Raw genomic sequence first — 20,335 nt, forward strand, 5'->3', positions numbered from 1 at the left:
GGACCAGTGGGCAGTGCTGAGTCACAGGCAGGGCCGGAAAAATACAGCAGGAGCTCTGGGGGAGGTGGAGGGGGATGGCACCAGCAGGATAGGGTGGGACAGAGCATGAGTCCCTCTGCCTCTGCTCAGGCTGGCTATTTGGAGAAGTTGCCCTCAGGGGGTCTGGTCTGTGTGGGCAGCAGGTCACAGGACCCGAGGGCCCTGGTGAAGATCAGCCTCCCTGTCTACAGAATGGGGCGGGGGATTCCCACCTCAGAGGGCAGGAAATGCACAGTGAGAATCCCACTTTCCTCCTGTCACTGTTTCCACTGGTGACAAAGAATGACAAGATTAGGGTAGGAGTCATACTGTGAGAAGGTGTGGCCCTCCCCACCCTGTCCCTCAAAAACAAAGCTCCATCCTCTCCCTGACCAACCTCAAATGGCTCCTGGAGACTTTTCCCCATGCTGTTTGGCATGGAGCCTCTCAGTGAGGTGCCCTGGTGACAAGACTCAGCTGCCCATCCTATGGTGTCGTCCTTCTGTACACCCAAGACTCGGCACTACAGGCCCTACCCACGTCCTCAGCACATGGAGTGCTGTTAGGGCCAGGTCAGCCCCACCCATGCCAAGAGCCCTGGGTTGGGGCCTGGCGGGCAGACACCTTCTGCCAATCTGGGCCTTCATGCTGAACATGTTGAACTTTAGCTGCCTCGCCCCACCTAGGAAGCCTCTCTCCAGTCCCCAATCCCGCCGAGCCTGGGAGGGAGAGCTGGCCGCCTACAACAGGCCAGCTTCACTGGGCTCCAAGCCCCTCCACAGCCTGTGTGAGTCAGTTCCTGGCACAGGGGCCAGGCCTGCTGGTCCAGCAGATGCTAGTGGGGACCAGTTCTGACAAGAAGTCCTTCTTGGATGAAGCTTCAAACTCAGATAACATACACACGAATCTCATTCAAGAGCATTTCTACTTCTCCAGTCTAGCTGAGACCCGTGCAATCCTGTTCATTTGCAGCCAGGCCCACTGCAGTGTATGCCCAACACATCAGAAACTTTCACTTTAACATCTGTTTCTCTCCCATGGTCTTAGAGTCATGGGCTGGCCAGGTGACCCTCAGACAAAGGACACCCCTTACTTCCTGTAAATTGGAGGACAGTGAGGTACTGAAAACAGTGATTTCAAGACAGAGTGCTGGAAGGTACTGAGTACTCTGTCCTGTACTGCTAGAAGGGACAGGGGCCTAGGCAAAAAGGAAGTGGCCATGGCCCCCTGCTGTGCCAGGCTGGGAGGAAGGGCCCCCTGCTGTGCCAGGCTGGGAGGAAGGGCCCCCTGCTGTGCCAGGCAGGGAAGAAGGGCCCCCTGCTATGCCAGGCCAGGAAAAAGGGCCGCAGGGTCCTTGGGGGTCCTTACCTCCTTCCTTTCTTTCAGGTTTGTCAGCATGACGATGGTGGCCGACTTCTGCTCCCAGACCATCCTCCAGAAGTCATTCACTGTCTCCTGCTTAGGGCCTGTGTCAGAGAGGCGGGGTCAGCGTCAAGGGTACCAGGAGGCACCATCTCAGCCCAATCCATGAACTCAGCCTTGGAAGGCTTACACCTTCCCCAGGCACAAGGTGGGCCCATCATCCTGGCACCTCACTGTGCACCGGGGCCAGCTACGGTCATCACCGAAAAATAAAAAGGACCACAGGAGAGCGAGTGCTGTTGCACCTCAAAGTGGCTTCCACCGCATGCTTGAGTCCCTCGGATGGCTGGCCCTCCAGAACTGCTGAGTCAGAGTTAGTGTGTGTGTGTGTGTGTGTATGTGTGTGTGTGTGTGTGTTTTTGTGTGTGTGTGTGTGTGGTGTACGAGAGCCATGACTCTCTATCTCTAACATCCTTTCCCTTGTCAAAACCTCAATCTCATATCATAGTGCTGTCTAAAAAGATGTCAGCTAAAGTCCCTGAGGAGTGGGTCTGAACAGAAGCTCTAGTATCACTAGAAGAAAGTCTCCTGCCCTTTGTCCACTTCCTGTCTGAATGTGGACACAGTGCCTGGAGGTGCAGCAGCCATTTTGTTAGAGCGCCACGCTACGAGGAGGCAGGAAGATAAAGGAGTCCTTTTGCCTTAGGACATGGTCCCAGCCTTGGATCACTTTCCCCTAGATGTCTGCTTATGACGGAAAATGGCTTATATGTTTCTGACAATGTTTGACAGGTTTTCTCTGATTCATAGAAGACATAGTCCTGATGTCCCTTGTGTGTGACAAGTGCTTCTATTTCTTAGGGAATCTGGGTTTGTAACAAGCTCCCCATAGATTCCTGGTCTAGGAGGAGGTAGAGCATAGTCCTGATGTCCCTTGTGTGTGACAAGTGCTTCTATTTCTTAGGGGATCTGGGTTTGTAACAAGCTCCCCATAGATTCCTGGTCTAGGAGGAGGTAGAAAAGAGGAAGAGGAGGAGGAAAAGAGGAAGAAAAAGAGGAGAAGGAGGAGGACAAAGAGGAGGGGAAGAGGAGGAGTAGGAGGAGGAGTCTAATTTTAGCTTCACTGAGCCCTTGTGAGATGTAGTGCTGGCTCTGAGAGAGACAGCCTTTGGCAGAATGGACCAAAAGCTGGACGAAATGTACTCCGTGTACAGGGTGGGACCAGGTGTACGGGTAAGGACATGTTTTTGTGTCTGAAGCATTCTGGCTATAACCTTAACCAAAAAGTTCGTCTATCCCATGCTACCCAAAACTGGAAGTCTTTTGGAGCATGGTCAGCTGAGAGAAGTCAAGGTTATCTATTTCAAAAATAAATTTGAACCACAGGATGGTAAAAGGGCAATTCTTGTGTGTGCTGTGTAAGTCACAGGTGTATGTGTGTGTGTGTGTGTGTGTGTGTGTGTGTGTGTGTGTCTACACATAGCCGTTGTAGACAAATTCCTGCTCAGAGGGCGCCCTCTCTTGGTAAAAGGTCACACACAGCCAGCGTCTCCAAAAAGGAAATATTTTTTTTCCTCTTTCAGATCATTTTACACACACACGTACACACTCCTGATTAGAACTACCCCCAGCGTCATCCTCACAAAGCCCTAAGAAGAAACACACCTCCACTGAGAGGTTACTTCTATTGGCAGTTAGAGTAGGGGAGAGAGGAAAGGACCGTTGACAAGAGAAACAGGACCCCACAGGTGGTGTGATCACTCAGGCTTTTGCGGCTGTGTTTATACAATTAGTGGAAGGCACTAGATGGCTGGCCTTGGTCCTGTCTTCCTCAGGCGTTCCCTAACTTCCAAAGTCTATGGCTCATGGCATCTTGGCTGGCTATAGAGTGTTTGGTACTTACGCCACATTTTCAAGAGCGGATGGTTTGAGCCATCTCTCCAGCCCCTCTAGTTTTTTTTTTTAATGAGAATATTCCTAGACACACACACAAGCAGAAATGTAAAACTTTAAATGATCTTTCAAAGACCAATTAAATGAATTCTTAGTAATCCACGGCAGTTCATCTAGTCACAACTTACCTAACTAGTTCCAGTTTGTCATGATACAATAGCGCTGTAACGCACATCCCTGGGCCCACCTGGGCTATTACTGATCTTTGCCACCTCTGTGCCACCTCTATAGTTCCTGATGTAAATGCTAGCCAGGAAGGCACCAATGGCCTAATGCTCTCAGGGCTGTGGGGGGTCTGGAAAGCGGGGAGGAAAACACCCAGAGTCCTGGTTCAGATTCAGCCCCTGAATGCCCAGCATCAGCTTCAAGCCAGGCCAGGTGAAAGGAAAATGGCCAACTTACATCTATGTAGGAAGCATTGATGTAGTCAGAGGAGGGGATTCCGTCCACCTGGTTCAGAATCACCCTTGAATGATCATCTGGAAGAAGCAGACAAACCCATGGAGTTAGGACAAAGGGCTACAGAGGCCCAACTAAGTTCCAGCCTCTAGGAAGGACGTAGGCAGCCCCCCACACTGAGGTCAGGATGGGGTGCCCCTGCCTTGTTAGGCCCATGTGGTACCTTTGCCAGGGAAGGACACCTGTGGTTTCGGCATCTAGGATGGGGATACCTGATGATACACAGTGTGCAGTGACAATGTTCTCTGCAGCCTACAATGGGCTGTAACACTGACAAGCGCAGGGGCACATAGGGAAACCGCAGGATGAAGAACCAGGACCACTCACCCAGGCTTTCCAGGGGACATGTAGAAGATGGGTGTGGGACTCTGAACCCCAGTCTCCATCCTTCGCCCTCTGCACTAGGGCTGGAAGGAAGCTCACACACATTAGCCCACTGGCCATGGAGAGTCCGGCCTATTGTACACAGTGTTTTCCAGGATGGGAGGGTAGCCAGAGATGTGTGTGTGTATGGTGTGTGTGTATGTGTATGTTTATGGTTCTGTGTGTTCTAAGTGGTATGTGTGTTAAGTGTGTGTTGTCCAGCATACATGCATGTGGTGTATATGTTTTCCAGGATGGGAGGGTAGCCAGAAATGTGTATGTGTATGGTGTGTGTGTATGTGTGTGTATGTGTATGTTTATGGTTCTGTGTGTTCTAAGTGGTATGTGTGTTAAGTGTGTGTTGTCCAGCATACATGCATGTGGTATATATCTTTTCCAGGATGGGAGGGTAGCCAGAGATGTGTATGTGTATGGTATGTGTGTATGTGTATGTTTATGGTTCTGTGTGTTATAAGTGGTATGTGTGTTAAGTGTGTGTTGTCCAGCATACATGTATGTGGTGTATATGTATGTTATGTGTGTGTTATATATAGTATATGGGGTACTACATGTGTATGTAGTGTTTTGGTGTAGTGTATGTATGTTTGTGGTGTGGTGTGTATATTTTGTGGTTGTGTATTATATATTATAGTGTATATGTGTGCTTGAGTGTATTAAGTATTTATTGTATAGTAGGGCATGTTTGTTGTGAGCTTATTATATGTGGTGTTTATTTGTGTGTGCTATCTGTGTTGGGTGGTATGGTGTGAGGAATATAGTGTGGTGTGTATATTATGTGTGGTATGTGTGGTGTGTGGCATAGTGTACTTTATGTGTTGTGCATGTATGTGTAGTGTGTATTTGTATGTTGTGACTGTGTTGGGTGGTGAGGTGTGAGGAATTTAGTGTGGTGAGTGCTTTGTGTGTTGTATATGTGGTGTGTGGCATAGTGTACTATGTATGTAGTATATGCATGGTGTGTGGTATGTGTTTGTGTGGTGTGTGGTGTGAAGAATACGGTGTGGTGTTTGTATTCTGTGTAAAATATGCAGAGTGTGCGATGGTGTACTCTTCATGTGTGCGTGTGCGTATGTGTATGTGATGTGTGATGTGCATCTGGCTTATGTACGCGGTATGCAGTGTGGTATGTTGCAGTGTGTAGAGTCGTGTGTGCACACCTGGGAAACTGGTGAGGGCTCAGCACATCTGTGACTTCTGCTTCCTGGGCCTTTCCTCCATGAAAGCTGCTACTTGACCACTGTGTCTGCAGGAGGTGGAGAGAGGGCTACAGGGGCACAAGTCTGTAGTCTCAGCCCCTGGGAGGCTGAGGCAAAGGACTGAGACTTCCACAGCAGCCTGGCTATGGCAGTGGCCAACTTTCCATGGAAGGCTGCTAAGCAACATATGTCCTGTCACAGGTGGGGGTGGGACAGTCTACATGTGCTGGGCAGGACGGCAAACCCCAAACCTACCACCACGCAGACACTCATGCTCAGGGACATAGGGCCTGGCAGGTGTCACACGGTTGAAGAGCATTTAGAATACCTTACACTGTGCAGACAGCTACGAAAACAGGGGGAAAACAGCCTCTGCATCAACTTAGACTCTCACAGTTTCGAAGAGCTTCCTGTTTCTTCATTCTAAAAAGTCACACTTCACTGTCAAAACACCATTTCCTCATACTACCAGCTGATGGCATCCTCCAGCAAAGCAGGCTGCCAGGCTGCTGGCCAATGCCCACAGACACTTGTCCAGAGTGCTTGACTCTGTCCTTGGGACTCCCAAGCCACAGCCAAAACTGTGACCTGGCCCAGGGGCATCTTGAAACCTACTGTAAATCTGCCATGTCTTGGGGGAGATTGGGAGAGGCAGGTGCACCTGGAACTGTGGGCATTGGGTCACCGCAACTCACCTTGCGGATTCTAATCTGATTCTCTGAAATTCAGCTCACTGTCTTGTCCCAACAGGACCAGCCACTCTATTTCATAAGACACACCTGTCAGCTGGATGCTACTGCTGGGCTCACCAGGCCCAGTCCGCATGCCATGGTCCCCGAAACCCAGCAACCCTCCACGCCTGTGAAACACATCATTTTCCCACAGCCCTTTATGGCTGCTAGCACCCCAAGTGGGGTGTTACTCCTGAGCAGGGAGGGTCGGGGCTGATCTCATGCTGGGGCAAGGGCAGGAGAACTTATGAGCGACACTGAACAGGACTGTTCAGAGTCCTGTCACATTTCTATATGGGGAGGGGACAGGCTGATTTCCTTCTGCAGTTGTAACCTAGGCTTGCACATGGGGGAGATTTTTCAGGAAGGAGTTCTGCCCATCTCTCTCTCTCTCTCTCTCTCTCTCTCTCTCTCTCTCTCTCTCTCTTTCCTCTTTCGTCTTCTTCCCTCCCTTTTCCCTTTTTCTTTTAAAGACAGGGTCTCTCTTGCCATGCAGTCTGGTCTCCATCTGGAGCTCTTCCTTCCTGAGTCTGGAGACTGCTGAGATTACAGGTGAGAAGTGCCACACCTGGCTCAGAAATTCTTAATTAGAACTGTGCCACCTTTAGGGGATGGCAGGTTTCATGATTAAGAGAGAGATGCACGTAAGAAGTTGGATCCTAGAATCAGGGTGGGTTTTACAAAAAATCGCTTACAAACTCTGTGCATGGACAGTGGATAAGAGTCACTTTCAGAAAGTGCTAGAAACCCAGGACCATAGATTTGACAGGTCACAGATCCAGGGACACAAAACATGCTGAAGCCCACCTAGGCTGGCTCCCTGACCCCACCAGGGGCTCCCTGAGAACTGGGGTCTCTGGGACCAGCAGAAGGCCTCTGTCTAGGATCCAAGCCTGAGCTTCCTGGAGCGGTTTGAGGCCGCCCTTCTGTCAGCCTGAAGGGCAAAGCTGTGGTTGGGAGGGTGGGAAGGCTACCTCAGGCTGGGAAAGGGTGTTACCACCCTCATGAGCCAGCTTTTGTACAGGCAACTGGAAATATGCAGGGTTTGTCCTGTCGGCAAGACAGGCATCCTGGGGCCAGGCTCAGTCAGTTACAACAAGATGCCCAGCACACAGCCGCCTGCACCCCAGCTCGCACACTTCTTGACACCCACATCCTCAGCCCATGGCCACTGTTTTACTGGGGCTAAAACTGGGTTGGCTAAGCCTTCCCACAAAGGTGCAAAATCGGTGTGGTTTTTCATTCCGCCATTTCTGCCTTTGGTCAGGGTCCGAGAGTACACTAGGGATTTGCTCCTTGTGGCCACAAACTCTGACTCTGAGGGCAGAGACTGCTCAAGGCCATCAGCAGACCTACGCTGGTACCCAGGACCGAATCTGGTAGAAAAGGCCCTGCCTGCTGGTACCCATGGTGGGGACAGGCACCCTGCTCATCTTGCTTCCTGTAGCAACCCCAGCAGCAGCAGCAAAGATATTTGCACCCTGTGTAGGAAGACACACCCAGAGAGGGTGGCTCTACAGCTCCCAGGGTAAGCACCAAGTGGTGACAGTGATTTAAGGACCCTGATGCCATGTTTGTAGGTCAGATACTGTCACCAGCAAGCTGCAAAGCAATGTCAAGGGTAGTTAGTCCACATATAGCTGATCATACAAAAACAAACAGACAACAACAAACCACTGTGAAGTCTTACTGGGCAAGATGTTGGGATACCGGTTTTTCTCTCTGTTTTCTTCTTTACTTGCCAGTTCAAAGGTCCCTTGCATGTGTCCCGACGGCAGGGACTGGAAAGGAACGGGAGTCTTGTGAATGGCGAGGAATCTAAGCCCCAGCTTTCATCAGCTTGCCGAGCTCAGGAATGAAAACTCTCTTCTTTCATCATCCATCACTCTGCCTTGGGCCCTAAGCCAGGTGTGGGGCAGAGAATGAACAAACACGTCTGAGCTTCCCGCAGGGCCTTCTGTCTAGTGAGGCCAACAGAGGGCCTATCGGTTGGAGCCTATGCTTTGTGAGGTCAGGGACTTGCTCACACCACAGCCCACCATGTCCCAGGCCACACAAGTTTTGGCCCAGGCAGACACTCCCCAGGCAGGGATGGATTGGTCCTGAAGGAGTTCTGATGCAGAAGACAGAGGAGGAGACAACTGTGGAAGCCAGGGTGCAGCCTTGGGGCTGGGCTGTAGGGGGGGAGCAGCACCCTGTGGGGTGATGTAGACACAGCCCCAACTTTGCTGAGGATGCAGATGTCTTTTTAGTTTGGATGAGCACTGTCAGATCTGAGAGCTCGGGGTTGGAGACATGGCTTGGTGGTTAAGAGCACTGGCTGTTATTGCAGAGGACATAAGTTCAGTTCCCAGCACTCACATGGTAGTTAATGACCACCCCTAAGTCCAGTTCCAGGGGAATCTGATATCCTCTTCTGGCCTCCATGAGCATTGCATAGCATAGGTACACTTACATACATGCAGCCAGAATACTCATACACACAAAATAAAAATAAGAATTCAAAAAATAAAATACTTTTAAAACCCAGAATGTAACACAAAATATCTTAAAATAATAATAAGAAGAAAAAGAAGAAGAAGAACAACAACAAAACAACAACAACAACAACCACCTGGGAGCTCATTGGAAATTCTACATCTCCCAGTCCTGCCCAGGCCCACAGAATCATCACCTGCATCACCAGGACCCCAGGGATTTGAGCTCCAGGGATTTGAGCTCCCTGGGACTCAAGACGCAGCACCCTAACGACGCTGTACCCTAGCTGAGGAGCGGCAGTGTGAGACAGCAGCTTTACTGTTCAAGATGCGAAGAGAGCCAGGAAGTAGCACAGCTGGGCATAAAGTGGATGTGTGGGTTTCTAGTTCCTTCTATCACCTGAGCCCCCGCCTCTCATTCTTGGTGACCGCCAGCTGCCTGCTGTTTGCTCCGTGCTGAGCCCCCTCGCTCTCCATGCTCAAGTGAACCAGGGTCAAGAGCACTCCGAGCCCCGAATCATGTCCTTCAATATTAAACCTGACACTGGCTAGGCTTGGGGATGTGGGATGGGGGCATCCAAGGAAGAAGCACTAGCATCTACTGAGAGTTGGTAATGTATCAGGCACAGGGGAAGTCCTGGCTCATCTGACCTCCTATCACAACTCACCTATGATCAGGTGACATGGGAACAGCTTGTTTTAGGGATGAGGCATCTGAGGCCCAGGGAAACATGACTGGAGCTCTGTTCAGGGTCACTGGGCTGGGAGACAGATCCTGGTAGTTTGGCCCAGAGGGATCCATTCCTCAAGTGTGGGAAGAATGAAGACTTCTCTGTGCTCTACTCTAGGTCCCAAGGAGCCTGGCGTTGGCCTCACAGGGCAGCCTCAGATCATTGTCCCACAGCCCCAAGCTTGCTCTCATTTGGGATCCAGACCCTGACCTCCCCTTCCCAGGGAGACACTTCTCCAATGACTGACTCAGTTGCTTAGATGGGCTCACATAAGGATATTCTCTCCTCTCTCCTCTCTTCCAAGGCCACCACATCCAATGGCCACAGGCACAGGCCCTGCCACAGCCAGTATGAAGGGACCAGCTATAGGGGTGGGGGCACCTCAAGGCAGTTCTGGACTTTGTTCCCAGCCACCAACACTTGTGCTCCTTGAGATCTGATTTACCATCAGTAGCTTAACTCCTCCTCCTTGACTCCATCTAGACACTGAATTTGTGGTGACACCTAGGGCCTTCTCTTTGTCTGCTCTCAAAAATGTTTTTGATTTTAGCCCTGGACATAAAAACCAGGCATGATGCTGTCACAGCAGCACGTGAGGCTGTGCAGCTGGCAAACCCCACAGAAAAACCAGAGATCCCAAGGGATTGGTGGTAACACCGTATCAATAGCAGTTATCAGTTGTAACAAATGCACCACACCAGCAGGAGGTCCCTAACAGAGGAATCTACTGGATGGGGAGAGACAGGGTGCATGGGAACTCTGCAGTGTATGTAATTTCTCTGCATACTTGAAAGTGCACTAAAAATAAAGTTTGGGGCCCAAGAGATGGATCAGCAGTTAAAAGCACTGACTACTCTTGTGGAGGACCAGGGTTCAGCTCCTAGCACCCACATGGTGGCTAACAACTTTTTATAATTCCAGTTCCAGCAGATCTGATGCCCTCTTCTGGCCTCTGTGGGCACTGTACACACATGGTACACTTACCTATGAAGGCAAACACTCACACAAAATTTTTGAATGTTATTAAAAATAACAATAAGTCATGGGAGTCTCTGGCTTCTTTGGAAGACAAAGTAGCTTTAGGTGGCCTGAGGGGCCTGACTGCAAAGGAGGATCAAGATCTGGCCCCCAAGTCAGTGGTGTGGCTTCAAAATATGAGGTATGGAGATGGGGAGGTACAGCTTAACTCCCTGGACTCCTAGAGGGTAGGATTAGGTAAGGTGGGCAGAGTCAAGCAAAGCTCTGTATCCAAGCAACCACAACAGTCACCTGCACAGACGGGGCCCAAAGTGTTCTGTTTTCAGGTGACCCGGGGCCTTAGGTCTCCTAGCTGCCTTGTAGCCCTGGGGAAGCAAGAGCACCTGGGATGGCTCTGTGGTAATTGGTTAGCCTGAAGTGACTCTCTTGGCACTCTGGCCTGCTCCAGCAAGCTCCAGGGGATGCTCTGGTTTGCTTGTTTTTCTGGGACTGCTATCCATACTTCCTTTTGCATATATTTCTAGTATACTTAACACCAGGCAGCACCTGGCTTGACAGAGTTTGCTGGGACAGAGGTGGGGAAGATGCTCACCAGTGAGGGGTTTTCCTTGCATGGTGGGGTTCCCTTGATGGGGTTGAATTCAGGGCTGAGAACAGGATGGAGATCTGCCATCCAGGTGGAACCCACAGACACCATGCTCATAACACCTGTCTATATGCTACCTGTCACTTCATTTATATGTCATCCTAGTCCTTTGGGGTGGAGAATTTCTACTTCACAACTGGGAAAACTGGGGCAGAGGTTAAGGATATGGTCCAAGTTTTCCAGGTTAGGGCAAATGCTCAGACAGGCCACCTCCAGCATTTACTCAGTTGTGATGCTGACCCAATATCAAATGCCTTCTTTTTCTCAAGTTCAAGTTCACCTGATCCTTGGCTTCTCAGTACATAAACGTCCAAACACATGCTGAAGTTCATATGGGTCCTTTCTATGACTGCAGGGAGAGGCCGTCAGGCTGATGGGGGAGCAGAACTTAGGCATGTTCCTTGAGCGTCCAGTCTGGGTGGAGAGGGATGCTCCAGGACTGTGACCTTTAGACCAGGCTGGCCCCTTATCACTGGAGAGGAGCCAGTAGCAGAGGGCCCAGGCCCAAAGAGCTCTGCCCCATCTTGTATCTCTAACTGCCTGTTGCCAGACAGGGGAACTGTATGCACAGCCAAGGGCTACACAGAGGTGGGTGGGAGGTTGAGGAGATGGAAGCATTTGCCCTGGGTACAAAATTTAAAAGAGTTCCCGAAAAACTTAAGATTCATCAGAAACAAACTTCTGAAGTAACGTTTTCTAGCATATGTTTTCTTTTTAAATTTTTAAAAATACATCTTATTTATTTGTTCATGTGTGTGTGAGCACACATGTGTACATATGCACAGGCGTTGTAGGCCCTGGCATGAGTATGGGGGTCAGAGGACAACTTGTGGTAGTTGGTTCTATCCTTCTACCTTGTGGGTCCCTAGGATGGAACTCAGGTTGCCAGGCTTGGTGGCAAGTGGCTTTACCCACTGAGCCTCTCATTAGCTCAGCAATATCCTTTCTAAAAAACAAACTTAATGCACATAACTCATAATGATGAAAACATTATCAAATACTATAATGGTAGGCTCTACAATGGGTGACAGAAGCCATGTGGGAGGCTGGGCGACAGGGAGCTCCATGGCCTCCTCCTGTCTATATCTGTAATGGAGTCATTTTGTTCACCATTGCTGGTGACCCCCACATGTGACTGCAGACGTGGAAGGGGAAGAGAACAAGAATGGAGGCACGAGCTTTCAGCAGCAAGAGCAGGGGAGCGATGTTAAAAATGGGGAATTAACTTCTGTTGTCAAACTGAGGATTGCAAAATCAGCGCTCGGGGCTGTTTTTCAGTATGACCGAATTTCTACAAAGAGGGAAACAGGCTTGGAAACAATAGAAAAGGAAGCGGAACAAAGGCGAACGAACGAGGGCGGCCTGTGCTAAAAGCTAAGCAAAGTGTGGTTAAATGTACTGCTGCCTTTCTGCACCAGCTTGGGCAGCTCTGGGTGAGGGATCAGGCCTGCGACGCTGCCTGTGCCACCTGGAGAAATAACAACTCCGCACTGCTGTTCAGAAAATTCATCCTTGAGGCCTCACACCTGTGCTGTCATCAAGACTCCATCCCCAGGCCACCTTCACAGACGGCGGAAGTGGCTTGGGATAAATGCTACAGCAGAGCCAGTCCCAGGCAGCCATCCACAGACACCCACTCTCAGGCCCAAGACTCAGCTCGCAGCCCTACACAGGGATGAAGTCTGGGACAAAAAGCAGCAGTAATAAACCCTCCAACCACCAGCAGGGGCAGCACTGAGTCCTGCAGCCAAGACAGTATTTTTTTTTTTCTTTCTCTCTCTCTCTCTCTCTCTCTCTCTCTCTCTCTCTCTCAGGATCTCCTCTCCCTCTCTCTCCCTCCCTCCCTCCCTCCCTCCCTCCCCATTGGACAGACATTAAGAACTTGATAACCCTAGGGGAAGGGTCACCCCTCTGCACTGTCTCGAGCTGAGCATTCTGAGCCATCGTGAGAACTGTCAGGGAGCAGGGACGTGTCCCAGTGAGACAGCACTCCTCTGAGTATGTGGGGTGATTCACCCCTAAACAACAGAAGTGGGGGAATGGCACATACTCACTGAACATGTCCACTGCACAGTCCCTATGACTACTGAATTGTGCCATGATGGTGAGTCAGAGGGGGCACTTGTGATTCTATTAGAAGTTCCAGGTCTTGGGGACAATGAAAGGATTCTTGGGGGACTGTGGCTTTTGGGATGAAATCTCACCTGCATGAGACTCCACATAGTGGACAGAATGGTGTGTTTGCTACAACTGGTGTCACAACGGTGCTAAATGTCTGAGCTGGCTGAAGCCCTCACCAGCGTCACACCCAGCCATCTTACTTTGTAAGTATCAACGTGCGCCAGTGAGGGGCGCTGCACTGGTGACCAGGCTCCCCTAACTCCACTTCTCAGCATCAAGAGGTACGAGTCTCCCCAGTCCCTGAAGCCACCGGCCTTGACTGTCCCACTGTACCTCACAGTGCCGGGGACCTGGCACACTCACATTGAACTCCTCACGGAAGCGCTTGCAGTCATCCGCTGAGCGCACGCGGATCTCCTCCTCCAGGTGCTCCACAGGGATGGGGAAGTACTTCTTGGGGCCCGACGGAGACCTGCTTAGCAGCATCACTCTCTGCTGCTCTGTGGGGTCAGGAGAAATCATGAATCCACTCAGCCCCACTGCCTGTGGGTGACTCATTTGCCAGAGGGACCAGCAGCATTCCTAATGGAATTGCACAGTGGGAGGGGACCGATCCTCTCAAATCGCGTACCTTGGGGCTAACCCAGCCTTGAATAACTGAGTCAAGAATCTGCCTCCCAACACACCCTATTCTTGGCAAGTGCTGGCAGCGTCCCTGTCTGTTATAGATGCCATATTCCTGATCCTGCTTGCTGGTTCACCCGTCACTCATCCTTACCACCAGCCTGTTTCCTCTATGCAAGACCTACTACAGCTTCATGCTGTAGCCAGGGCTCAGGTCTGGTACCAGAGAAGAGTAATTACAGGGCCATGGTTGTGTAAACTCAGAACAGATGGGAATCGCTAGGACCTCTGTCTCACAGCCTCCGTAGTAACACATAGACTTGCTTCCTCAAATCCTTAAGTTCTAATGCAGAACTTGGGGATGGGCAGGGGGACTCTGCAAAGGATAGGGTGAGCTGAGAACAAGTCACTCCCACAAGCTCAGAGTGAGGCACTAGCAGTGTCAGAGACTGTCAGTTCTCTTCCTAAGGAGGGAGCTGACTCGACAAGGTCAACACAAGAATTTAGCTGCATTCCTGCAGGGCCCTGTCCCACTCGCTTAGCCTGTTGAGGTCCCACAAGAACTTTGCTCTAAAACTCCCTCTTCTTAGGGTCAGGCCGCTGAGCCAGTGCAAGCTGCAGTCTTCTGTGCCCCTCCCAGCCACACGCTTGCCTCTGTGCTGGCTGCCTGAATGTGCAGGGCAGGGAGAGGAGCAGGAAGCAAGTAAGCTTAGGCAGCACTGGGGCCATATGATCATCTAGGCAGGGGTGCGGGGTCCCCCAAGTCTGCAGTATCAAGGTTCATCTGGTTTCTCTGTTGCTCAAATTCTCCCTCACTTAGAGGCTGCGACAGAAAGTCTTCTTGCTCTCTTGAGTCAGTTCTAAGGTTTCACTTGACGTCTGACGACATGCATGTTACCCCAAGTCAGGCACAGCAAGGTAGGAAATTGCTCACAGGAAACTATAGTCACTGGTATGAACCAGTGCTTTCGGTTTTAGTTGCCATATTGAGGACTGAATGGGGGACCTTGGGTATGCTAGCCAAGTGCTGCAGCGCCAGCCACATCGCCAGTCCTTGGTTTTCTCAGGCAGGCTCTTACTATGTAGCTCAGGCTGGCCTGGAATGCTTCAGGATCCCAAGTGCTGGGATGACAAGTCTGTACCACCACACTCAGCTAGAACTCGCACGCTTAAAGTATTTCTTTTATCTACCTTTGTCCTTCATTTCAACATAGAGAAAGAATAACAACATGCCTTTGTTGGCAGCATTTGCGAGTTAGAACGGGGCTGGAATCTAACGGTCAGGTATGGCCTCTGACTCTACTCTTCCCCAGTGATGTGCTCTGGTAGAGCAGTTTCCTTCCGACCAGCTGGATCCCAAGGCAGCACAGTGACAGTCGAACACTTTTTATCACGAGTTAGAGTCTTACTATAGAATGATTTCAAAGGCCTCATTGAAAAATGTTAGATGGCAAAGCCGGGCTAAAGGAACAGGATATGAGTGGTCTCTCTAAAAAAAATAATAAAACCCACAAACTGAACAGTCTCAGACATCCGCTCCACTCTGAAGGAAAAATGATCTCTGACGCAACGTTTTGAGACAGAAATTCCACAGCTACTAGCAAATGGCTCCTAGCACTTCAAATGTCAGGAAAGACAGCGGAGCAGCACCCGATGAGACCCACCCCAAGGAGACGAGCCCCAGCCCCAGCACGCCACACCTTGCTCTTCAAGGATCCCGTTGGGCATCTTCTTGTCGTCGTTGCTGACCACCGCTTTCCTCTGCTTCCTGAACCTTAGAGGCACAAGACGCATTAGGTCTGAGAACACTGGGGACCCTGAGTCCCGAGAGCTGCGATACCCACCAGGTGAGCCTGGAAAAGCTCTTCCTGCTGCTCATGGCCGAGTTGCACTCAGCTCACCCAGCTCTCTGATCTGCCTGAGTCTGGATGGACCTGTGAGCCCACGCCCCCAGCCTCCAGCACACCCATTTCCTCAATCAGAGCTGGTCAGGGCACGTCAGCACCAGGGGACACTCCTACCTGAAGAAGTAGGCGGCGAGGAGGAACAGGAGGAGGAGCAGCAGGGGCGGCAGCAGCCAGGTAAGCAGCGGCTGGGAGGCACGGGGGTCTGGGGGGCCTGTGGGTGGGCGGGTAGGAGAGCAGAGAGGCCCCATCAGGATGCTGCACCAACGTAGGATTCCCACAACACACTACACAGGACAGTCTGCAAAGTCTCCCCTATCAGCCAGTCTCCCTGGACCCCAGAACTCCATGTCATAGCTGGTAAAATGACTCCACCCTCGGTCCGGGGCATGGTATGGTGACTGACAAATCGGTGAAATTTGCTGTTGCTTTAGACATAGAGGAAGAGACTAGGACAGAGCAGTGTGGTAGTATGACTTGATATGGGACCGAGGAGTGGGCTCCCCAGACCCCGTGTGCCCACCTGGTCAGCTGTTTCTCCAGGTACCTCTGTCCCTACACCTCCCCAAAATGAGGAGCTGAAGGTGGTGGGGGGGGGGGTGGCAGTCTGCAGCTCTTCTGTCCAAGGCCATCAGGGCAGCAGCTCCAGGCACAAGGATGCAGGCTGGCCCCAGGGTTGGGCATAGCCCTTGAGGAACAAGCAGCCTGTGACCTGGTTTTTGAGGGCCACGAGCTCCCTATGTCACAGGTTCAGGGTCAGGAGGGCAGAAAATGACTTCGAGGAACCTCCCTTGCTTACCCATCCGGTACACCTGCCAGTTCCACCTTCCAGCTCCACCTTCCTCCTAGACAGGCATTCCTGGACCCACAATGGCAGTCTGGCTGCTCAACACCTGCCCATGCATCACAAGGCTCACATTCCAACAGGCCTTGGTGACTCTGTGATCCGCAACCCACTCACTCTCCCAACCTGTTAGGATGGTCCCTTCTGTCTATGAAGGTCCCACCCCAAGAGCTCCACCAAAGATTCCCCTACTCAGTTGGCCAGCTTGGCTCCTCTCCTGGATGTCCAGAAGGGCTGGGAGCAGGTCCCCTGTGGGAATCCATGGAGGGCAATGGCTGGACTTCTGTCCTTTCAAGTTTTGTAAGTGTCAAGCATCATTTCTGAGCTGAGTGGGGCTCCCTGTTCTTCCTTCCATGAGCTAAACTGGCCCTTCTAGGGCCCTGGGGAGGACTCTAAAGTCTGGCTGTTGTCTTCCTACACCCATTCATCTAATCTGGAGGCTGTGACCCACAGCACCCGTGTGTGGCACTGGCCCAAAAGAGCTGGTTCCCACCACACACAAGGTCACGTTGCAGCTAGCCGAACGGCTGAATGGCTGCCCTGATCTCTTTGTCCAGCACAACCTGCCCGCTGCCCAGCCAAGGCCCTGCAGGAGAGGCCTGGCCAGAGGCTTCCATGTCTGCAGCTCCAGAGAGCACCACACCCTGGGCCACACTCTGGAGCAAACTCTAGGCTGGGCTGCAGAGAGCTGCCTGACACTGAAGGGCAGAGCTGACTCCCAGGGAGTCCCACTACTCAGGGTACGCTGACTTGACTTCATCCCTTCTAGGCCAAAGGCCATCAGGAAGCATGGGCAGTCCCCCTCCTCCATTCCAGGAATGCACACTGTCCACTCTCAGGGTGTGACCATGGCGAAACTACCCACTTCTGCATTGTCCAGACGTCAGGCTCGGGGTCAGCCTCTAGTCAGGCAATGACTAAACTGGCTGGCCCATGGGGTCCATTGTCACAGAGAGGGGAACATCTGGGCCCTCCCATCACTCTCCTGGGCACATACATCATGGGCATGAAGGACCAGCTTCTATGTCCATGGCCCTGGGAAATAGACTATAGTGACAGACATGGGGATTACATAGGGGCAAGGTTTAGGGATGACAGAAGTCCTAGGTGGGTTGGCCTATGGGTTGAAGGATGTCTCCCAGGGGCCCACCTTTGCATGATTAGTGAAACGGAGTTAGATACTTTTACTTTGCCTGTTTACAGTCTTCACCAGTTTCCTACCATGTGTTCCTTTACACAGTCACTTTTAGGAATTCTATCATATTATAGACAATATTTTCTTATATAAATGGAACATGTTAATATCGAATTCTTTGTCTGTTACAAGGAATATTGAATTCATTTTGGCCAACGATGAAAGGAAGTCATTTCCTGTTGTTCTGGCCCATTTTGGCAATGTCCCAACCTTCGGGCTTTCCGGGGCCAGGTGATCTTTTAAAGAACACTTGGGGTCCCCTCCCAAGTTGTAGGGCAACGAAGTTGTCAGCACTGTGCCACTTGAGGCTTGTGTGGCTCTGGGTGGTGGGACTGTGACTGTTGCTAAGCACACTGAGGCCCGGAAGAGGTTTAACAGGTCTAAGTTTCATATTTGGCTCTCTTCTCACTGTTGAGGTCATGTGACATCTCTCTCTTCCTGAAAGTAACTCTTCCTGTCCATGATAACGGTCTAAACCAATAAATCTTGTTTTCAAATGAACTGGAAAGCCCTAGATTTGAACAGTGATGCCGCCCTGTGGGAGACCCAAGAGCCATGTGTGGGTCTGTCAGAGCTCCAGCAGGTCCTGATCCTACTGTGGGGTAACGGACACTCTGCCCTCTGGGCTCCAAGATATGCACAGGTACAGCCTGGCAGCTTTCCAGGTGTCTCTAAACAGCCAACTGATTGGAGCAGGGAAGGAAGTCAGGGCTGTGTAGGGAAGGAAGTCAGGGCTGCTCTTGAGGGCCTTGGGCATCTGGCACAGAGCTCACCATCCTTGGGCCGGTGTGGGATGTCCTAGGCTGCAGGCCAGTGCTGATGACATGCATGTATTGCTGCCTGTAAAGCATTTAGTGTGACGAATACAGCAGAGGTGTGCTCAGAACCTGGCTTGTCTTTTCTGTGTATGTGGGTTTCCCTGGGATGTCAGGGTGTAGAATGGGACAGCACACCCAGAGCTGCACTCTCATCCAGGAACTTGCTTCCAGAGTAGGGCTGTACTTCTCTCTGCTTCTAGGGCCGCTGCTCCCTTTGTACATTGTTTTTCTAGGTCAGGAAACCCACCCTGGATAGCACTGAATTCCAGTAACTTTTTCTATCAAGCTTTTATGGAAGGATATTGGCAATTTTTGTCTCCCTTTTACCTTTCTTGGACCAAGCATGATGCTGAATTTCATGCATTGATTTGATTGGGTCACGGCTGCCCCGATATTTAGGGGCCACCATCAGAGGGGATTTTGGATGAGATTAACGATAGAATCCGTGGACTGAGTAAAGCAGATGACCTGCCCCAGTGTGGGGCCTCACCTGATCAGGGATGGGGCAGGTCTACACGGAGAGGTGGGCGCCAGGCAGGCACAGGGGCAGGCGACAGCTTTTACTGGGGCAGGCTCATTCTGACTGCCACCAGGGGGCGCCACAGCCACAGGTCTGTGGAGCAGGCTACTGTGGAGCCCTGTCAACTCCTTAGGGACCCTGACCTCACGCACTAGCCCTGGGCCTGGCTCTCCCCGTGTATAGCACAACCCAAGAGAAACACAGTGTGGGGGTTGGGGGGGTTGGGGACGGAAGCGTTAACATGCAGGGCTGTCAGAGACTGGCCCTGCTGATCATGACAAAGGCCAGTGGCAACCCCTGCAATGCTCTAGAGACTGTCTGTCAAGTTGCCTGTCCCTGTAATACTGCATCACTAAGAGTAAAGACTGTTACCAGCTGTTCCTCACGGTAGGGACAGGGAGGCACAGAGGGGATCAGAGTCCAGGTCACTCAACTAACATGTGGCCAAGACGGGATTGAGTCAAGGCTGTAAGACTCAAGAGAACCTGCTTGTTTCTTTTCTTACCTTCTTGGCTCTCCTCCTTGTTTTAACTTTGCATAGAATTTACTTATTTCACTGAGGTCAAATTTACATATCACATCATTTACATATCGTGTGCCTGTTTTCAGTCAATGATGTTCAGTAACTTAGCGGGGCTGGGCAGCTCCAGCCATAATCTACTTTTAGAGCATTTCTTTGTTCCCAGAAAGACCCCCACCAGCTTTGATCCCTCCCTGGCCCCATCCCAGCCCAGGCAGCCACTCACCACACTCCCTCCCATGGTTTTTGAGCCCTGGACATTTTCCGTCCATGGAATTCTACCTGGTTTTCCTCGTGGGGTCTCTGTGTCTAACTTGTGTCACTGAGCATGTTTCTGAGTTTGCCTTGAAGTCAAATGTGCACCAAGTACTCTCTCCTTTTTCTTTAAAACACTTTAGTATTCTTACTTTATGTGTATGAGTGTAACGCCTGCATGTAAGTGCACCTTGTTGTGCAATGCCCGTGGAGGTCAGAAAAGGGCATCAAATACCCTGGAACTGGAGTTACAGAGGGTTGTTAGCCACCATGTGGGTACGGGAATCAAACCTGGGTCCAACCGCTGAGTCATCCCTCCAGCCCCTTTCTTCTTTTCTAACCTTTAAACTACAAGCTTAGCAATAGCCTTCTGCCTGAGGTGTATCAGCCCCGATTTTCTCACAAGGATAGGGGCACCTGCCCACCTCCATCTCCTAGACATCACAGCACAGGAGAGAATGATCTATATACATCACTTAAAAGGAGAGATATTTATCAGTATAACAGTGTATTTACAATAATTCTTAGCCACCATCATTAACCTTGTATAGTTAGTTTCTCCAAATGGAAACATTCCCTCATGAAAGGCAGGGGAGGGG

General features: G+C 51.0%; 1 protein-coding gene across 1 annotated transcript in view; it reads right to left on the minus strand.

Moving 5' to 3' along the window:
* The window catches only part of Ptpre (protein tyrosine phosphatase receptor type E), a 152,735-nt gene that overhangs the window by 20,204 nt on the left and 112,196 nt on the right, over positions 1-20,335 (minus strand). The window contains 6 exon segments of the mRNA XM_017797846.2: positions 1,387-1,520; positions 3,735-3,812; positions 7,794-7,884; positions 13,420-13,556; positions 15,381-15,454; positions 15,702-15,798. Of these exon segments, the coding sequence (XP_017653335.1) occupies positions 1,387-1,520; positions 3,735-3,812; positions 7,794-7,884; positions 13,420-13,556; positions 15,381-15,454; positions 15,702-15,798 (611 nt within the window).

The sequence above is a fragment of the Nannospalax galili genome, unplaced genomic scaffold (assembly GCF_000622305.1).
Source record: "Nannospalax galili isolate Female #2095 unplaced genomic scaffold, S.galili_v1.0 scaffold810, whole genome shotgun sequence".
Taxonomy (NCBI): Eukaryota; Metazoa; Chordata; class Mammalia; order Rodentia; family Spalacidae; genus Nannospalax; species Nannospalax galili.